The sequence below is a fragment of the Trachemys scripta genome, chromosome 18, assembly GCF_013100865.1.
Source record: "Trachemys scripta elegans isolate TJP31775 chromosome 18, CAS_Tse_1.0, whole genome shotgun sequence".
Taxonomy (NCBI): domain Eukaryota; kingdom Metazoa; phylum Chordata; order Testudines; family Emydidae; genus Trachemys; species Trachemys scripta.
This window is the reverse complement of record NC_048315.1, coordinates 3,428,171-3,444,086: the sequence shown is the minus strand read 5'-3', so window position 1 is coordinate 3,444,086 and position 15,916 is coordinate 3,428,171. Positions and strand designations below refer to the sequence as shown.

General features: G+C 43.5%; 1 protein-coding gene and 1 long non-coding RNA gene across 2 annotated transcripts in view; one reads left to right on the top strand and one right to left on the bottom strand.

Moving 5' to 3' along the window:
* The window catches only part of ITGAE (integrin subunit alpha E), a 48,537-nt gene that overhangs the window by 10,860 nt on the left and 21,761 nt on the right, over positions 1 to 15,916 (bottom strand). The window contains exons 20-30 of the mRNA XM_034752689.1: positions 15,563 to 15,693; positions 14,596 to 14,729; positions 13,675 to 13,823; positions 12,579 to 12,707; positions 8,227 to 8,297; positions 7,932 to 8,067; positions 4,833 to 4,934; positions 2,690 to 2,769; positions 1,418 to 1,495; positions 282 to 348; positions 86 to 193 (exon numbers count right to left, since the gene is read on the bottom strand). Of these exons, the coding sequence (XP_034608580.1) occupies positions 86 to 193; positions 282 to 348; positions 1,418 to 1,495; positions 2,690 to 2,769; positions 4,833 to 4,934; positions 7,932 to 8,067; positions 8,227 to 8,297; positions 12,579 to 12,707; positions 13,675 to 13,823; positions 14,596 to 14,729; positions 15,563 to 15,693 (1,185 nt within the window). The remainder of the gene's footprint in view (positions 1 to 85; positions 194 to 281; positions 349 to 1,417; positions 1,496 to 2,689; positions 2,770 to 4,832; positions 4,935 to 7,931; positions 8,068 to 8,226; positions 8,298 to 12,578; positions 12,708 to 13,674; positions 13,824 to 14,595; positions 14,730 to 15,562; positions 15,694 to 15,916) is intronic.
* The window catches only part of LOC117867555, a 68,484-nt gene continuing 61,008 nt past the window's right edge, over positions 8,441 to 15,916 (top strand). The window contains exon 1 of the long non-coding RNA XR_004643438.1: positions 8,441 to 8,756. This is a non-coding gene — a long non-coding RNA (uncharacterized LOC117867555). The remainder of the gene's footprint in view (positions 8,757 to 15,916) is intronic.

The following is a 15,916-nucleotide window of genomic DNA, read 5'->3' as shown; positions in this document are numbered from 1 at the left end:
GTAAGGGTCTAAACCTGCTCTCCTGAAAGTCTGTGGAAGAGGAATCGCACATTGAAAAAGTTAAAAAAAAATAAAATAAAAATACCTGTGTTCCTGTTACTTTTTTCATTCTTGCAATAGGATGACCTTGTATGCAGACAGGAACCAAAATCTCTAAATCAATTTGAGCGCCATAGCGGTTTTCCCCATTGATCTAAAAAGGCAAATGCACAGGATGAGAAAGGGTGAACGGTTGGCCCTAAAAAATCCAACTACATCAATGTTATTAACTTTGTACCTACATTAAACTGGAACTCTTTGGTCTCAAAGTGTCCTTGACTAACATTCACATATACTACTGGAGCTGGCCTGCAGACAAACAGATAAATCAAACTAAATGGATCTTGCATTGTTATTGCTGCAAATTAGTTCACTCTGTAACTGATAGAGACAGATCCCTCAAATAGAAGAGAAGGGAAGATATCACACATCCAGTTTTAGTGAAAGTCATGTTTATCTACACTTATTTTAAAGGGACAACATCTTATAATAAATAATAATATATAGAGATATACCTATCTCATAGAGCTGGAAGGGACCCTGAAAGGTCATTGAGCCCAGCCCCCTCCCTTCACTAGCAGGACCAAGTACTGATTTTGTCCCAGATCCTTAAGTGGCCCCCTCAAGGACTGAACTCACAACCCTGGGTTTAGCAGGCCAATGCTCAAACCACTGAGCTCTCTCTCCTCCCCCCCCTTGAATCTAGAATCTATTTAAATAGTTTCAGGTACTAGAGATGCCCCTGAATTTCCCTGCCAGTTAGGTGGTCTTACTATCACATTTTTCAGTTTCTCCCTTCCCTTTTGATGTGTGAGACTCATACAAAATGGGAACCACCAACTATCTATAGTGTTGTTACACTAAGTAAGAAATCTTAGGATCTAGCAATTACAGTAATCTTGTGATTCTAGTAACAATAGTTGACTATCTTAAACAATAAGGTTAATTAACCTTTTTATAGAGGAACAGCAATTCATAAATAACAAATTATACAGGGGTCAGCAACCTTTCAGAAGTGGTGTGCTGAGTCTTCATTTATTCACTCTAATTTAAGGTTTCGCGTGCCAGTAATACATTTTAACATTTTTAGAAGGTCTCTTTCTCTAAGTCTATAATATATAACTATTGTTGTATGTAAAGTAAATAAGGTTTTTACAATGTTTAAGAAGCTTCATTTAAAATTAAATTAAAATGCAGAACCCCCCGGACCGGTGGACAGGACCCGGGCTGTGTGAGTGCCACTGAAAATCAGCTCGCGTGCCGCAGGTTGCCTACCCCTGTAGTCTTAACAAGGTTCCCCTACTTCACTTTACCTCCAAAACAGGTTTGTAAATGTCCTAATAATATCAATAGCACTTGGCTACTCCGCAAGACTTACTTGGTAAGAACTGCAGTCAAAGCATATCTGACATCAAGTATGTGTTCTTCAATCAAAGCAGTGCTATTTTCATTTACACTAAAAATAAAGGGTAAAAGATAACATTTAGTTATCTACCTGTACTATATTTAATTATTTTCCCTGTCACTAAAGCTTCTATAGTTTGACATTTGCTGACAGTGACTTTATACAAGGAGAATGAAAAGAATTATTGCCACTGTACAGTCAAGAGCAGCTTTCACAGAGCTACTAGCGGTCTGAACTCCATAAATGTAATGTGGTAGGAATTCTGACCTTTCTTTTAGCATTTCCTGTTTCCCCATATTTCAAATACAAGTGCAATATGTGAGCATACAGCAATGCTCACATCTATCATAGTTAAGGGTGCTCCCACATGTGCAAGAAGCTTGCTGGCATGGTAGAAACATACAAAAACCTTCCCCTTCAACTATGCTTGCAGTAGAGTTGAAAGGCAAAAGTTCCAGATTTAGCTGCCTAAAGTTAGTCAAATAAAATCTTTAGTTTCCTAAAATCAGTTTCCTGATTTTCAAAGATGCTGAGCACCTGCTCATTCCTTATTTTCCACACTTAAGTCCAGCTGTAGAGGTGCTAAACCGTAGGTTTAGATTCCTATCTTGTTTGAAAATGTTGACAAATGGGTCAAGTACAATTTTGTGCCGATTACTTGGGTATAAATATGGCCTCAGCTTTTATTATTTTTAAAGGCTTGCTTGCCTTCCCCCCAACCCCCTAGAAAGCAGTCACAGACTTCCCCCGTCCCAAAGGACAGCAAAGGACTCTGAAAACGTGCTTTCCCAGACTCCAGTGAAGTGGGTGGAAGGAATTAGTACGCACCACACCTTGCCTCCCCAAAATCAATTGGGCCTCAACAAAAAATCCACTCGGCACACAGCTGGGCCTGTGTTTTTGAAAAAAGTATACACTATACACTATTTTCCCTACTGATGAAGAAGGGGTAGTAGGTGTCCTGCAGGAAAAAGGGAAATCAGGACCCTGCTTAAGTAATAAATAAATTTGGTGGCTTTCCCATTCTCTAATTTCCAAAGAGAAAATAAATTATAATCCTCAGCAGGTAGGGGAATAGTTTGTACATACATGGATATTTCTAAACGAAGGGAGGGACGGATGAGTAGGGTTTCCATGGGACTGGCTCCCACAGGCTGTTTAATGAAGAAGTACTGAGGAAATAGGAGGTGACTTATGTTTTCTCTTCTGTCTATAATATGACAGGTGGAAAAGGGCATTTCTTACTTTGTGACGTTAATAGTGATGTTCGCAGTCTGATCTGGAAATAAAGCTTCATCTAATTGCCAAATCACTGAAAAATGTGCCTATTATGAAGAAAGAGATTATTAAACAAAAAAAGCAAAATGAACGTACAGGTCTGTTGCATCTTACGCTGGGGTTACATTCCGCAGTCAGTGCGTAAAGCAAAAATCGCGTATAGTCAAAATTACATTGAGTGTGATGGCGGGCGGAATCGCCCGCACTACAGGTACAGTATTAAAATTGTTATTTTTCTCTTTTTTTGTTTTTGCCGACCGCGTAAAGCTGAAATCGCGTATGTTAAATGCATGTAAGATGCAAATGTTTTTTTTATTCTTGCTGTACTACTTTTAAAATACATTTAGTTAGATAATTTTATTGTCCAAATTTCTCTCCAATATGTGGTACATATTACTATGTATAATAGAAAAACAGCCGAGAAACAGATATATGTAAATGGCTAGTTTGACAGTCAGGGTCCAGACACCTCATGGGGAGAATAGAGGGTTTAAACCCCTAAAAAGAAGCAGTTAAACCAAATGATCGCATACTATGTTATTTTACTGTAAAAGTATATCGAGTATGGTCTTTTACAGAAGCTTTTACTGTTCTGAAACTGATGGTCATCATGAGATATGTATAGAGACTATGGTTATGAATTTGTGTATATAGAGAACTGTGCTCATAAGCTTTGGCTCCACCTCACAGCAGGGAGGTGAGCAATCAGATACGGAGAGGCACCTCCCAAGCCAGATGTTTACACAAAACCGGACTCAAGTAACTATTCATTGTACAGCCCAGGAACAGACAAATCATGGGTCATTAGAGTTTGTGGTAAAACACTGAGACAACTTGCAATTTCCCACTTTTCAATATCTATAATGAACTGAAAAATAAAACTGCAAACCCTTTTAAAATAAAAGGGGTTGAAGTGAAATCTATCCAGAGACAGGAAGAGCCTGTAGGTGGGAAGCTTTCTGTGAATGCTGGATTCGCCCCCCACCAAATGTAGTTAAGGGGTATGCTGAGAAACTATTCAAAGGCAATAGGTAAATTGTATTAGAAAAAGGTTTTTTTAATCTAATATGGATGTTTAAAGCCTGAGGTTGCATCTTTATATTTACTGGGTCACTTGCATGTTTGCTATCTCACTATTTCATCTTTGAATCAGTGGGTTTTCTATGAAATAGACCGTTTGTTTATTTTTACTCCAAGCAGGTCTTTGTTGTGCAAACTGTGTGGGGACCAAAGTAAGATGGTATCTGTGGAGGTGACAAACAAGGAGGGGAAAGTCTGTGTGTCGTGTCTGGTAGTTAAAAACCAGGGCCGGCTCCAGGCACCAGCCGAGCAAGCTCGTGCTTAAGGCAGCATTCTGCCCAATCCTAGGGCAGCACGGCTGCTTTTTTTTTCTTGGTTCAGTGCGGAGGAGGGGAGTGCCCTGCTGGGAGCGGGCTGCGCGCTCCGTCTGCCCCAGCCGGTGCCAGGTCTGTAGCAAGCCCGGCAGGGCAGCCCGCGTCCTTCCCTCCCCGCCAACCGGAGCAGCGCCCCGCTGAAGCCCTGGCCACACCCCCTTCTCTCTCTCTCCCCCCACTCCCTCCCCTTCTCCCATGCTAGCCGGGGCACGTCTGCAGTGCAGGGAGTCCCCCTGGCTCTGGCCGCCCCGCAGGTTTTTTTCCCCCCCCCTGCTTTGCCACTCCGGCCGCGCCACAGGTTTTTGTTTGTTTGTTTGTTTGTTTTTTTGCTTGGGGCAGCAAAAAAGCCAGAGCCGGCCCTGTTAAGAACTCAGAAATTTAGGGGGACTCAGGACAGGAAGGGCTGTTGGTGTCAGAAGTAACTAAACGGCTGAAAGCCAGAGTGAGACCTGGTGCATGTGGGCAGGCTACTGGTGTAAGGGATCTGAGCCATAGCAGCACAGCATTAAGGCACCCCAAGGTTACAGGACACGCAGTGACAACGCGTTACTGGCCTGGGTGATCCTCAAAATATCCCAGTCAGCTAGAGTGCTGACCTCCATACATGAGAGTTAGTTGAGGCTATGGCCTAGTTGCAAAGATAATGGTGCAAGAGCAGCTGTTGAAAATAGAACAAACACTGAGAACAGAGCTGGAAACAATGACATTTGACTTACCATTGTGTTTTTGAATATTGGGTGTCCAATCTTGCAGGCCATGGACGAGAGTAAATGTGCAGATGGTTTTGGCTGATCGCAGTGAATCACAGTAGAGGATGGCTGTCAAAATAGTAGGAATGCTTTTTAATATAGAAGCAAAACAGGCTGGAAGATTCAACTTGTTCTGTTGTGCACTCCCACACGTAACATCAGGAGTTAGGTGTTCTGGAGATCACAAGCGTTCTCCATTTAGGCACTGATAACATCACTGAGGTGTTCCGTTTATGGTTTCTTTTCAGGCCTCGTTTTAGGCATTTAGAGCAGGTATTTTCAATACAGGCTATGAGTCTCGTAAAAAAAACGCCTTTTATAGGCAGGCAAAATTGATTCAAGCTGCCAGAACACTTTATTTACATTAAACATGTTGGATTAGTGTGGTGGAGATAAATAACAAATACCCACATTTGACTGGTTGTAAAAAAAGTTCAAGTTACTCTATGGTCTCCATATATTGCAAAAGAAAAACACTGCAACGAACCCAACATACAGATTATAGCCTTGCCCTGAAGACAGTCCAGTCCTTCAAGACCTCCACTAACTCTGTCCCTTATAAAAATTGATAAAGTAATTTAAAAGTCTCATCAGTTTTAACTTGAAAAATGGGGAAACTAACTGACCCAGACTCTTTAGTTCTGGCTATATTTTAGCAATAGGAAGCCCTTTGTGCTGCTGTGGTTTAATGCATTACAACACTACTCCCTTTTCAGCTGTTCCATTTTATGTATGCCATTGCTGAATACACCCTAATACGGCTGGCTTACTCATGCAACATGAAGGCAGTGTTTGAATTTCATTTAAATTTTTTCATCATGCTGCAATTATGGCCTTAACATACTGAATAAATCCAAAGCTTATACTAGCCCAAGATCTGTTCTCAGTAATTCTGAAACTAGGAAGTTAGTATTTGCTTTCAGTGTTCCTGAACTCAGAAATAACCTTCCTATATACCCCAAACCTTAATTTAATCTGTTAACAGGAAGGGCCACTTGACTGGGACCAGAAAACGGCAGGAGATCCAGGAATCTATGCTGAGTACCCTGTACCTCCTTGGGTTGGATCTGGAGCTCAGTTGCCACCCACTGCAAGAGCTCTTGATACTGCCTGTAGACCTCAGGCAAGGATGGCGAAGACTGAATAACCCCCTCATCTAGCATCGGGAAGGATTCACCTGTCCGCACCACTGGTCCCAGCAGATTTGGATCAATTTTGTCTCTCTTGTACCCTGAAGGAGCTGGTTGGTGTCAGCAAAGAGAGGGTAGGTGGGATTCATGCAGAGATCTGGAGTGTCTAGCATAGGGATCCCATGGACTCCAATGATGCCAGTAGGAAGAGTCAACCGGTTGAGGGGGATCCCATGGCATTGGGTACCACTGGTCCCCTGGATAATTATATCTGGGTGGAGAACAGATCTAAGACCTTCTGGAGCCTCCAGCTCAGCAGATGAGGAGGTAGGCTCCAGTTCAATCAGCAAGTCATCAGTACTGGTGGACGAATGCTCCGGCTGATGGAAGCAGGGAGTATTTCCATCTCCTCCCAGAGGTCTGTCCTGGAGTGCAGGATGTTCCAATGGCTGGGACCGACAGATCCGGTGCATCCCTAGTTATGGTGGACAGCGGTTCCTTGCAGGGGCAGGCCAGCACCAGAGCAGAGTCTAAGTCTGTAGCTCCCAGACAGGGCTGATGGTGCTGATCCTTTGGTCAGTGTATCGGAACCCAAATTCGTACCAACGTATCCCTACTCTTTTGCACCAGACCTTCATCCCCAAGAGGTCTGAGCAGACTTAAGTCCTTTGGAGTTGTGCACGAGGACTCACCAGACTTGGACAGAATGGGGGAGGGATTTTTTAGTTTAGGAGCAGATTTTTCCTTGCGTTTGAGAGTGCTCCTTGCTCCTAATGAGAAGCCTATCAATTCTTAGCAGCTCTGGCCTCAGCTCCTGTGCTCAGGCTCAGAGGGGCGCTGCTCACTCACTAAGGCCATTGTACAAGTTGGTCGCCTTGGCCCAGGTCTGGGTCTCAAGGTTTTCTCCATGAGATGTTTCTTTAGTCAGAGCTCTTGAGAGGGAAGGAGTGACAAATGTTGCACTTAGCAGAGATGTGAGCCTCCCCAAGGCAGTATAGGCAACACTGGTGTTTATTGCTCACAGAGAAGGAACCAGGGCAGAAGATCCCCCTTAAATCGCTGATCTTTGGCCATAGTCCTTGTTCACTGGGAAAAGCTCCCCAAGTCAGGGACTCGGGTAGGACTAATTTACACTAACTAGACAAATGAACACTACTAAGAATAATACAAAAATATTTACAGTATATACACAGGTTTTGAAGAATAAACACGGAAGTAGCTTCGGACACAGGATTCCAACTCAGGCCATGCAGCAGTAAGAAGGAACTAGAGCAGCATTGGTCCCTAGCACCCTGTAAACTCTCAGTTCAGAGCACAAGGAAAACAACTGGAGGCATGAACCAACGGACCCGACTTGCTAGAAATGTTATCTCAGTCAGGCACATGGTGTGCATGCATACCCACATATGGAATACATGTAGGGACCAACACTCGAAGAACTATCTGGATCTCAAATCACTAAAAGGTTCTGTACAGCCCATAAAAGAAAAAAATTCTCACAACATTTATCAGTAGTTAAATAGCCTCACTAGGAAAAGTGAGACGGGATGTTACATGAGTTGTTCAAAGTCCCAGCAAGTCAGAGGCAGTCGGGATTATAACTCAGAAGTTCCTGACTCCCAGTCCTGTGTTTAGTCCATTAGGCCACAGTGCTTCTGAAAGAATACAGTTTACTCATGCATAACTCCTGATAAAAGTATACAAGAGAGCCTTACCTATTTTTCTGTGTATGATGTGTCTTATTGATCATTGATTTATTACTAAAGCACCTATAGATGAGCTTTACATCTTACCACTGGCCAAAAAGACATCCTTGGAAAATAAGCATTTATTTCAAGAGAATTTTCCTGGGCAGTGAGTGAATAACAATGGATTCTGACCCTGGCTGTTCCTTACCATCCTGGTTTTGAACCAGACAGCCACTTCATGATCTCACCTCTGGGATCATCTTTTTAAACTGTAGATTTCTAGGGTATTTCAAGACCAGGGTTGTCATGTAGGAGTCATCTCCGCTGTTAACTAGAGAAATGTCCATGGTCAGCTCCTTGGTGTCCCCCACCACTAATTTCTTCCTATAAGCAGGCATGAGACATAAAACAGATGGGTTATACTTTATCAATGTTAATGTAACAAAGGGAGACAAAAAACACAAATTATTTTAACAAAGTCCATATGTCATTTTATAGCAATACCAAGAACGAAATCTGTATAATAAAACCATTTCAACTCACTGAGTCTGACTTCTCAAGGTTAGGTTCGCAGCACAGATGGCTTTGTTATTACAATCCTTCTTGTAAGGCAGCTGAAATTAGAGAGAGGAGTGGGAGTCACTGTGATGGAGTCAGACTAGTTGGTCAGAACTCTGGTTTTAATGGGACTTTTTTCCCCCTCTTTTTTTTTTCCCCCCTCTGGGAGGCAGCATATTAAAAACCACGTACACTCACATGTACAAGAACGCTTTCCCCAAAACCAGGGATTCGCATAACCCTATCTAAGGGGCAAAGCTGGAGTTGAAGAAACCTCTAGCAGTGACTCACTAACAGGTTGCTATTGAATTATGATGGGATTGCCAGAAAAAGGACTAATGGGAGGATTCACAGCAACATGAAATGCCTTCAATGGTGACAAGGTCAGCATTCTGAATATTTCCTCTGGGTCCCTTCGCAATCCAGCATTCTCAGCACATTAGAAAGAGATGCTAGTTGTTAACCCTTCCATTCGTCCACTAGGAGTCATCTGAACCATTCTGTGGCTGAATCGTGTAAGTTACTTTTTTATTATTCCCCTTTCATTGCTGAAATATTATTCTAGTTTTTTAATCAGTCTGACCATATTATTTGACTTACTCTCTCCCTATCTCAATTTATTTAAATGCAAATATCACTTTCTTACAAGGTACAGAGATGAAAAAAAATAAAAACTAGAAAAGTTAATTTCTAGAAATGCCATACAAGTTTCAAAATTAAAGTTTCATATGTTCAAGTCAGTTCCAAACACACTGCATGTTTTACAGATGAGACTGATTTGATTTTTCTGGAAGAACCAAATCATGGGAAATGGCCAGTATTTTTTAATCAGCAATTTGATCCTCCAATATAAATCTAGCATCTATAGCTGATACTGCCATAGCAGTCCAATGATAATTAACCATTAGGTGATGGGTGCTTTGGTTGCTAGCAAATCAGTCTATCACCACTACCACAACTCAGATGATCAAACTGAACAGTAATATACTACTACGTAATGTATCAGAGGGGTAGCCGTGTTAGTCTGAATCTGTAAAAAGCAACAGAGGGTCCTGTGGCACCTGGTCTGTTAGTCTCAAAGGTGCCACAGGACCCTCTGTTGCTTACTACGTAATGGTAAATGAGCACTCATTGCAAAGTATTGCCCTGATTCATCTAGATGGCATAGTTATTAGATATTGATTTGTGACTGGAGTTCTCCATATTAATAAACAGGAAAATGCTGCCTCATCGTAGAGCTTTGCTGCATTTGTCAGAAACTGATTTAAATTCCAGACTGACTAGTTTCAAAAATAGAGCTAAATTAGCTAATAAGAATTTCCCCACTCATAAAATATAAACGAGAGACCATGATACTAAAACCAGCTAATTAGAAGCTGAAACGCCCGAATTCTGATTTAGATTTTTTTCAAAATATAATTTAGAAGATATTTTAAAATACCTCTTTTAAAATAGAAAATTGTACCACTTTGTTAATGCAGAAATCTTCATTCAAAGAATAGCTCTTAATAATACTACATAATATAGAGCTTTATATCTGCAAAAGCACTTCACAAACAAACTAATGACTCCTCACCACCTTTTCAATTGAGGTGAGTTCCGTCCCCGTTTAGTAAATGGGTAAACTGAGGCACAGAGAAGGAAAGAACAGTTACTCACCTTCTCGTAACGGTTGTTCTTCGAGATGTGTTGCTCATATCCATTCCAATTAGGTGGGTGCATACACAGTTGTCAGAAAGATTTCCCTCAGCAGCGCCCGTTGGGTCAGCTGTGGAGCCCCCTGGAGTGGCACCTCCATAGCGCTCTATATATGACTCTGCCAACCTGGCGCCTCCTCAGTTCCTTCTTGCCGGCTACTCCGACAGAGGGGAAGGCAGGTGGGTACTGGAATAGATATGAGTAACACATCTCAAATAATAAGTTACAAGAAGGTGAGTAACCGTTTTTATTTCTTCGAGTGATTGCTCACGTCCATTCTAATTACATGACTCCCAAGCCTTACCTAGGCGGTGGGGTCAGGGTTATGGAATCACTGATTGGAGTACCATTCTGCCGAAAGCTGCATCATCTCTGGCATGCCAGATGATGGCATACTGAGAGGGGAACGTATGCACTGAGGACCGAGTCGCTGCCCTGAAGATTTCTTGTATTGGGACCTGGGCCAGGAACCCCGCTGACGAGGCCTGTACCCTCATGGAATGTGCCGTAAGTGCCGGGGCTGGGACCTTGGCCAGCTCGTAGCATGTGCGGATGCAGGACGTGATCCAGGAAGATATTCTTTGAGATGAGACCAAGAGTCCTTTCATCTGGTCTGCTACCCCTACGAACAGCTGGTTGAACTTCCTGAACGGCTTAGTGTGCTCGATGTAGAATGCTAGTGCCCGCTGAACACCCAATGAGTGTAGCCTCTGCGCTTGACTACTGGCATGAGGCTTAGGAAAGAAAACGGGCAGTCTTGACTCGTGTGAAAATGTGACACAACCTTAGGAAAAAAGGCTGGGTGAGGCCTAAGTTGCACCTTATCCTTGTGTAAGACCATGTAAGGTGGGTCAGAGGTGAGAACCTTCAACTCAGACACCCTGCGTGCTGAGGTAATGGCGACCAGAAGAGATACTTTGTACGATAGATGGAGGAGGGAGCAAGTCACTATCGGTTCAAACAGGGGCCGCATTAGATTGGAGAGGACCAAGTTCAGGTCCCGCACAGGGACTGGTCATCTAATCTGGGGATGGAGGCGTTCCAGGCCCTTGAAAAAACGTCCCACCATGGGGTTGGCAAATACGGAGCATCCAGATACTCCTGGGTGGAAAGCCGAGAGAGCAGAGAGGTGTACCTTGATGGATGCTGCTGCCAGGCCTTGTTGATTTAGGTGTAGGAGGTTTTCTAGGGTGAGTGGGATAGGCACCTGGATTGGAGGTGTGTGATGCTGGGCACACCAGCAAGTGAACCTTTTCCACTTAGCTAGATAAGCGGCCCTGGTGGATGGTTTCTTGCTGCCAAGTAGGACCTCCCGTACAGGTTCCAAGCACAGAAGCTCCATGGGGTTTAACCATGAAGCTTCCAAGCCGTGAGATGGAGGGACTGGAGGTCCAGGTGGAACAGGTGACCATGGTCCTGAGTGATCAGGTCGAGATGGAGTGGCAACGCAATCGGGGCGTCCACTGACAGTTCCAAGAGCGTGGTGTACCAGTGTTGTTGATGCCACGGCGGGACCACCAGGATTACTTCCGCTCTGCCCCTGTGGACCTTGAGAAGAACATGTGCATGAGAGGGAATGGGGAAAAGGCATACAACAGGCGGCCACCCCAGGGTAGCAGAAATGTGTCCATGACCGAGCCTGGGCTGTGATTCTGGGAGGAGCAGAACATCGGGCACTTCCTGTTGCTGTGGGTGGCGAACAGATCGACCTGGGAAAACCCCCACCTTTGGAAGATGGAGTGTATGATGTCCAACCCCTTACAGTAGTGCTCGGAAACCACCTGAGGCCTTGAATGATGTTTGACATGACTTGAAATTGCGTCTGCGGCAGAAACGCTCTTGCCTGCGCCGAGTCCAGCACCGCCCTGATGAACTCTATTCTCTGGGTTGGTGATAAGGTTCACTTGTTCACATTGAGGAGGATGCCCAATTTCTCAAAAGTGGATCTGACAAACTGGACCTGAGATTCCACCTGCTCCCTGGTGTGCCCCCTGAGCAGCCAGTCGTCGAGGTAGGGCTATCGCTGCACCTGTCTCTTGCGAGGGAAGGCTGCTACAACTGACCTGCACTTGGTGCTAAACTAACTAAGGAAAACAAACACTAAATAAATAGAGCTCGGGAAACAAGGAGCGCTTTCTGAACAAGACGCCACAGTTCCAATGACCGTCACTGGCGGCAAGAAGGAACTGAGGAGGCGCCGGGTTGGCAGGGTCATATATAGAGCTCTATGGAGGCGCCACTCCAGGGGGCTCCACAGCCGACCCGACGGGTAGCTGCTAGGGAAAAAGTTTCTGACATCCATGCACGCAGCGCGCGCACACCTAATTGGAATCGATATGCGCAATCACTCGAAGAAGAACATCACTTGTCTAAAGTTACACAGTGAGTCAGTGGCTGAGTTGGGAAAAGAACCCAGGGACTAGATTTTCTCCATACCGGATATGGGTAACTCTTTGGGGGAAAATTGGGCCCCTGCAAGTACCTTTTTCAAGTCTCTGTAGGTCATATTGTCTTTAGCCAGGGGTAGGGAAAAGACATGCACTTGCTAAGAAAAACACAATGCCAAGACTTCTTATGATAAAGGCTTTGAATATTGGGGAGTGAGAGGGCCAGTTGCTTCTAGGAATGTATTTTATTACCTGAAAATAGGCCTCAGGTTCCTGGTATTTATCAAGTATGGGAGCTGGATGATCCATGTTCTCGTTGCTATTAGAGAGCTGGTAGCTGACTTTGAGAGTAATGCTAGAGAAACAGTCATAATCACACGGCTGTAATAAAACAAAAATAAGAAAAATGTGTAGGCATGACAGGTATATGGGCTGTTAGAATGTAAAGTAGTGTTTGTACATCAGTGACTCTCTGTATAACTGGCCTATATCCTAACATGTAACTTTCCAAATGCCATTAGACAACAAAGCACAGAGGAGTGAAAAGCCAGAAATGTTTGTTTGCTTCAGTTCTTAAAATTCTTGTTTCTAACAGACATGACGTTTCATTTGACCAACATTCCAATATCCCAGAATTCCAGGCATAGCCTTGGAATTAAATTTTCCTGTTCAGTTACTCAGAGCTTCCCTTATTCATCAAGTGTTGCATGCAAGCTGTAGCAGTCAGCTGAAACCTATGCAAAATTATGCTGGAGTCCTGCCTGCTTCCAGTTACTTAATGGAGGAAGAAGGTGGGGGGGGAAATATAACACCGAGCACTTGTATAGCACTTTTCATACATAGATCTCCAAGTAATTTAGAAAGGTATGTAAGTGTCATTAGTTCTCTTTTACAAACTGAAGCATGAAATGTTGATCTGATTCAAACCAGATCACACTGGAGTCAGTGGCAGAGCTGGGAATAATCATATGTACCATCCTTTGTCTACACCACATGACCTCCTACATATCTCTTAGAGTTACAAGTGTGACACACAGCTCCAAGAAGGAGCTGTTTCCCCTTGGCTGTTTTGCTTAGAACCTGAAAGCAAGTTTAGCTGAAAAAATTAACCTCCATCCCTTCACAATCTATCTGCTGCTTCAAGATAGGTTCATTCTGAGGCAGATTCCACACCTAGTTCTGTTTTTTTTTTTTTTTTTTTTTTTCTGGAGCATTATGTGGAGAGAGCTCCCAGGAGAGCTACCGCAATTGTCTCCTCAAAAGAGATGTGCAATGCAGGGGTGGCATCATTCACTGTGGTAGAAGTGACTCCATCCCAGCTTCAGAGCTAAGCGCCTAAATCACTTACCAGTATGTTGAGCAGCAGCTCAGCACACACAGGTCCATTGGCCTGCTTTTCTTGGCTCAGTGTGGACTTCTGATCCTCAAAATGGGCTCTCTTCTTCTTCATCCTCACATCCAAGTCCACAGTGTAGCGAATGGGTAAGTGCCAAGTCTCTGGAAGCACAGATTGGGATTTTTTTTTAAATTCAGAGACACCCTTCATGGGATCAATGAAACTAAAGTCTGTGAACAAAGTGCAATCAGAGCTCTAAATTGTATGGGGAAAAAGTGATGCCCACAAACCATGGGAAATAGATGCACTATTAGGTTTAGGCACGTTGCTACAGGAATCTTAAAGGTTTAGACTCAAAGACACAAGCTGAAGTAGGAATTAAAGGATTAAAGATGCATGAAACAAATTACCAAACGTGCTAAACTGAGCAACGGGATGAAATGGTTACTCACCCTGTGCAGAACTTCTAGATTTGTCCCTCTATGGGCGTTCCACTCTAGGTGCACTAGTGCCCCTGTGCCTAAGTGGCACATCCATAGGGCACTACCCAAAGAACTTCTTGCTTTGTGTGGGGCGTCAAGCTGCTGCCAAGTGCACCTATCACAGCTGCACCTCCGGGATGTGAGGGATAAGCAATCACGAAGGATTGGACGGATAACAAGTAGTACAGCAACTTAGCGCCACATTCTCTACTGGAATAACCAGGTGCAACTTCCCCAGCCACAAAAGAGCTGCATCTGCTTACGCCAACAGCGAATTTGGCTCCTTGATTTTTAGCAAGAGAAATTATTTCTCTTCATTAATTGTATATTGGAATGTGGCCCTGAAACATTATACATCTACGGTACAGAACAGCCTCTAGAGTCAGTCCCAAATCCTCATGACAGCCCCGGCCTGCAGCTTATGGTCTCATTATTATTCATATTTCATTACCTTGCGGGGATGCTTCTAAAGGTGAGCTCATATTAAAGCACAGTTCTGCAGTAATGATGCTATTGTTATGGAAAACGAATATTCCCTCCGGGGTGAATCTCATAGTGACATTAAATCTGACAACTGGTCTGGAGCTAGAGGGGAAGAACAGGAACCAATAAGCAAGTAGACAAGATGAACATAAGTATAATTTCCAGACTGATGCTTTACAGGGGAAACATGCCAGGAGCACCTCTCAACAAGGAGCAAGGGTTGTAAACTGGCTCTGTACTATTTCACTTGATAGTCTCTGCCTTCTTGAAATCTCAACAGACCAACAGCGCTCGGCCAGACTGGTCTATTTCTAACATTTCCAGCTTTGGCTGGGAATGTCAAGAATGCAGTGAAATCTCAAAATCCAAAGGAACAGACGATCTGAACCCACCAACACTGTGGGCGAAGAGTTTCAAAACTGGGTTTCCATTTTTGTACCTGTAATTGAATTGCAGGTGTAAATCTGGGTACTTGTACCTCTTCCAGGTTTCTAGGGCAAATCACAGCTATTGGTGCAAATTCTCTAATTTTCATGTGCAGTTCATTTTCCAGGAGCAAAAATGCAGGTGCAAATTAAACCTCATGCCTTGTGAAATGTACCCACCCCCCTTAAGATCATTTAGATGTCTAGGTACTGACTGAAGTCTGTAAGCTATTTACATGGACCTAAACTGCACATGCAGGATTGTGAGCACAAAGATAGGGGCCAGTGAAGCCCTACATTACAATTGATTCAAGTTTAGTAACTTGTTCTTTCTGCATTGGAAGTTCAAAGGCAGAAAGTTTCTAACTTAACCTAAAGCCTTTACATAACAGAGAAAGATTTAGGAAACTTTTTTTATCAACAGAATAACTAATATATGTCCCAGTGATACTTTAAACAATAATGGAACCACTAAACAACATCTAGGGTACAGGTGCAATCTCTACCTACCGGAGCACAGTTACATTTCCAAACGATCCCACTGTAATATCTATGAGACCATCATCAGTGAAGTCAAAACCACCATCAATGGACTGTCCAAAATATTGGAGGCCTGGAGCAACTTCAGCTGCTCTTATCCTCTGTGGGAGGAAAAGATCAACACATTTAAGATGGGATATTTCTCCAGTTAACATGGGACTGCTCTGAGTGACACCCTGTGATATTTTTGACATATCCAGGATAGGGAACTAACCACTTAAGAATGGTCCTACTGGGTCTGATCATGGGTCCATCTAGCCCAGTATCCTGTCTTCCAACAGTGGCCAGTGCCAGGTGCCCCAGAGGGAATGAACAGAACAGGTA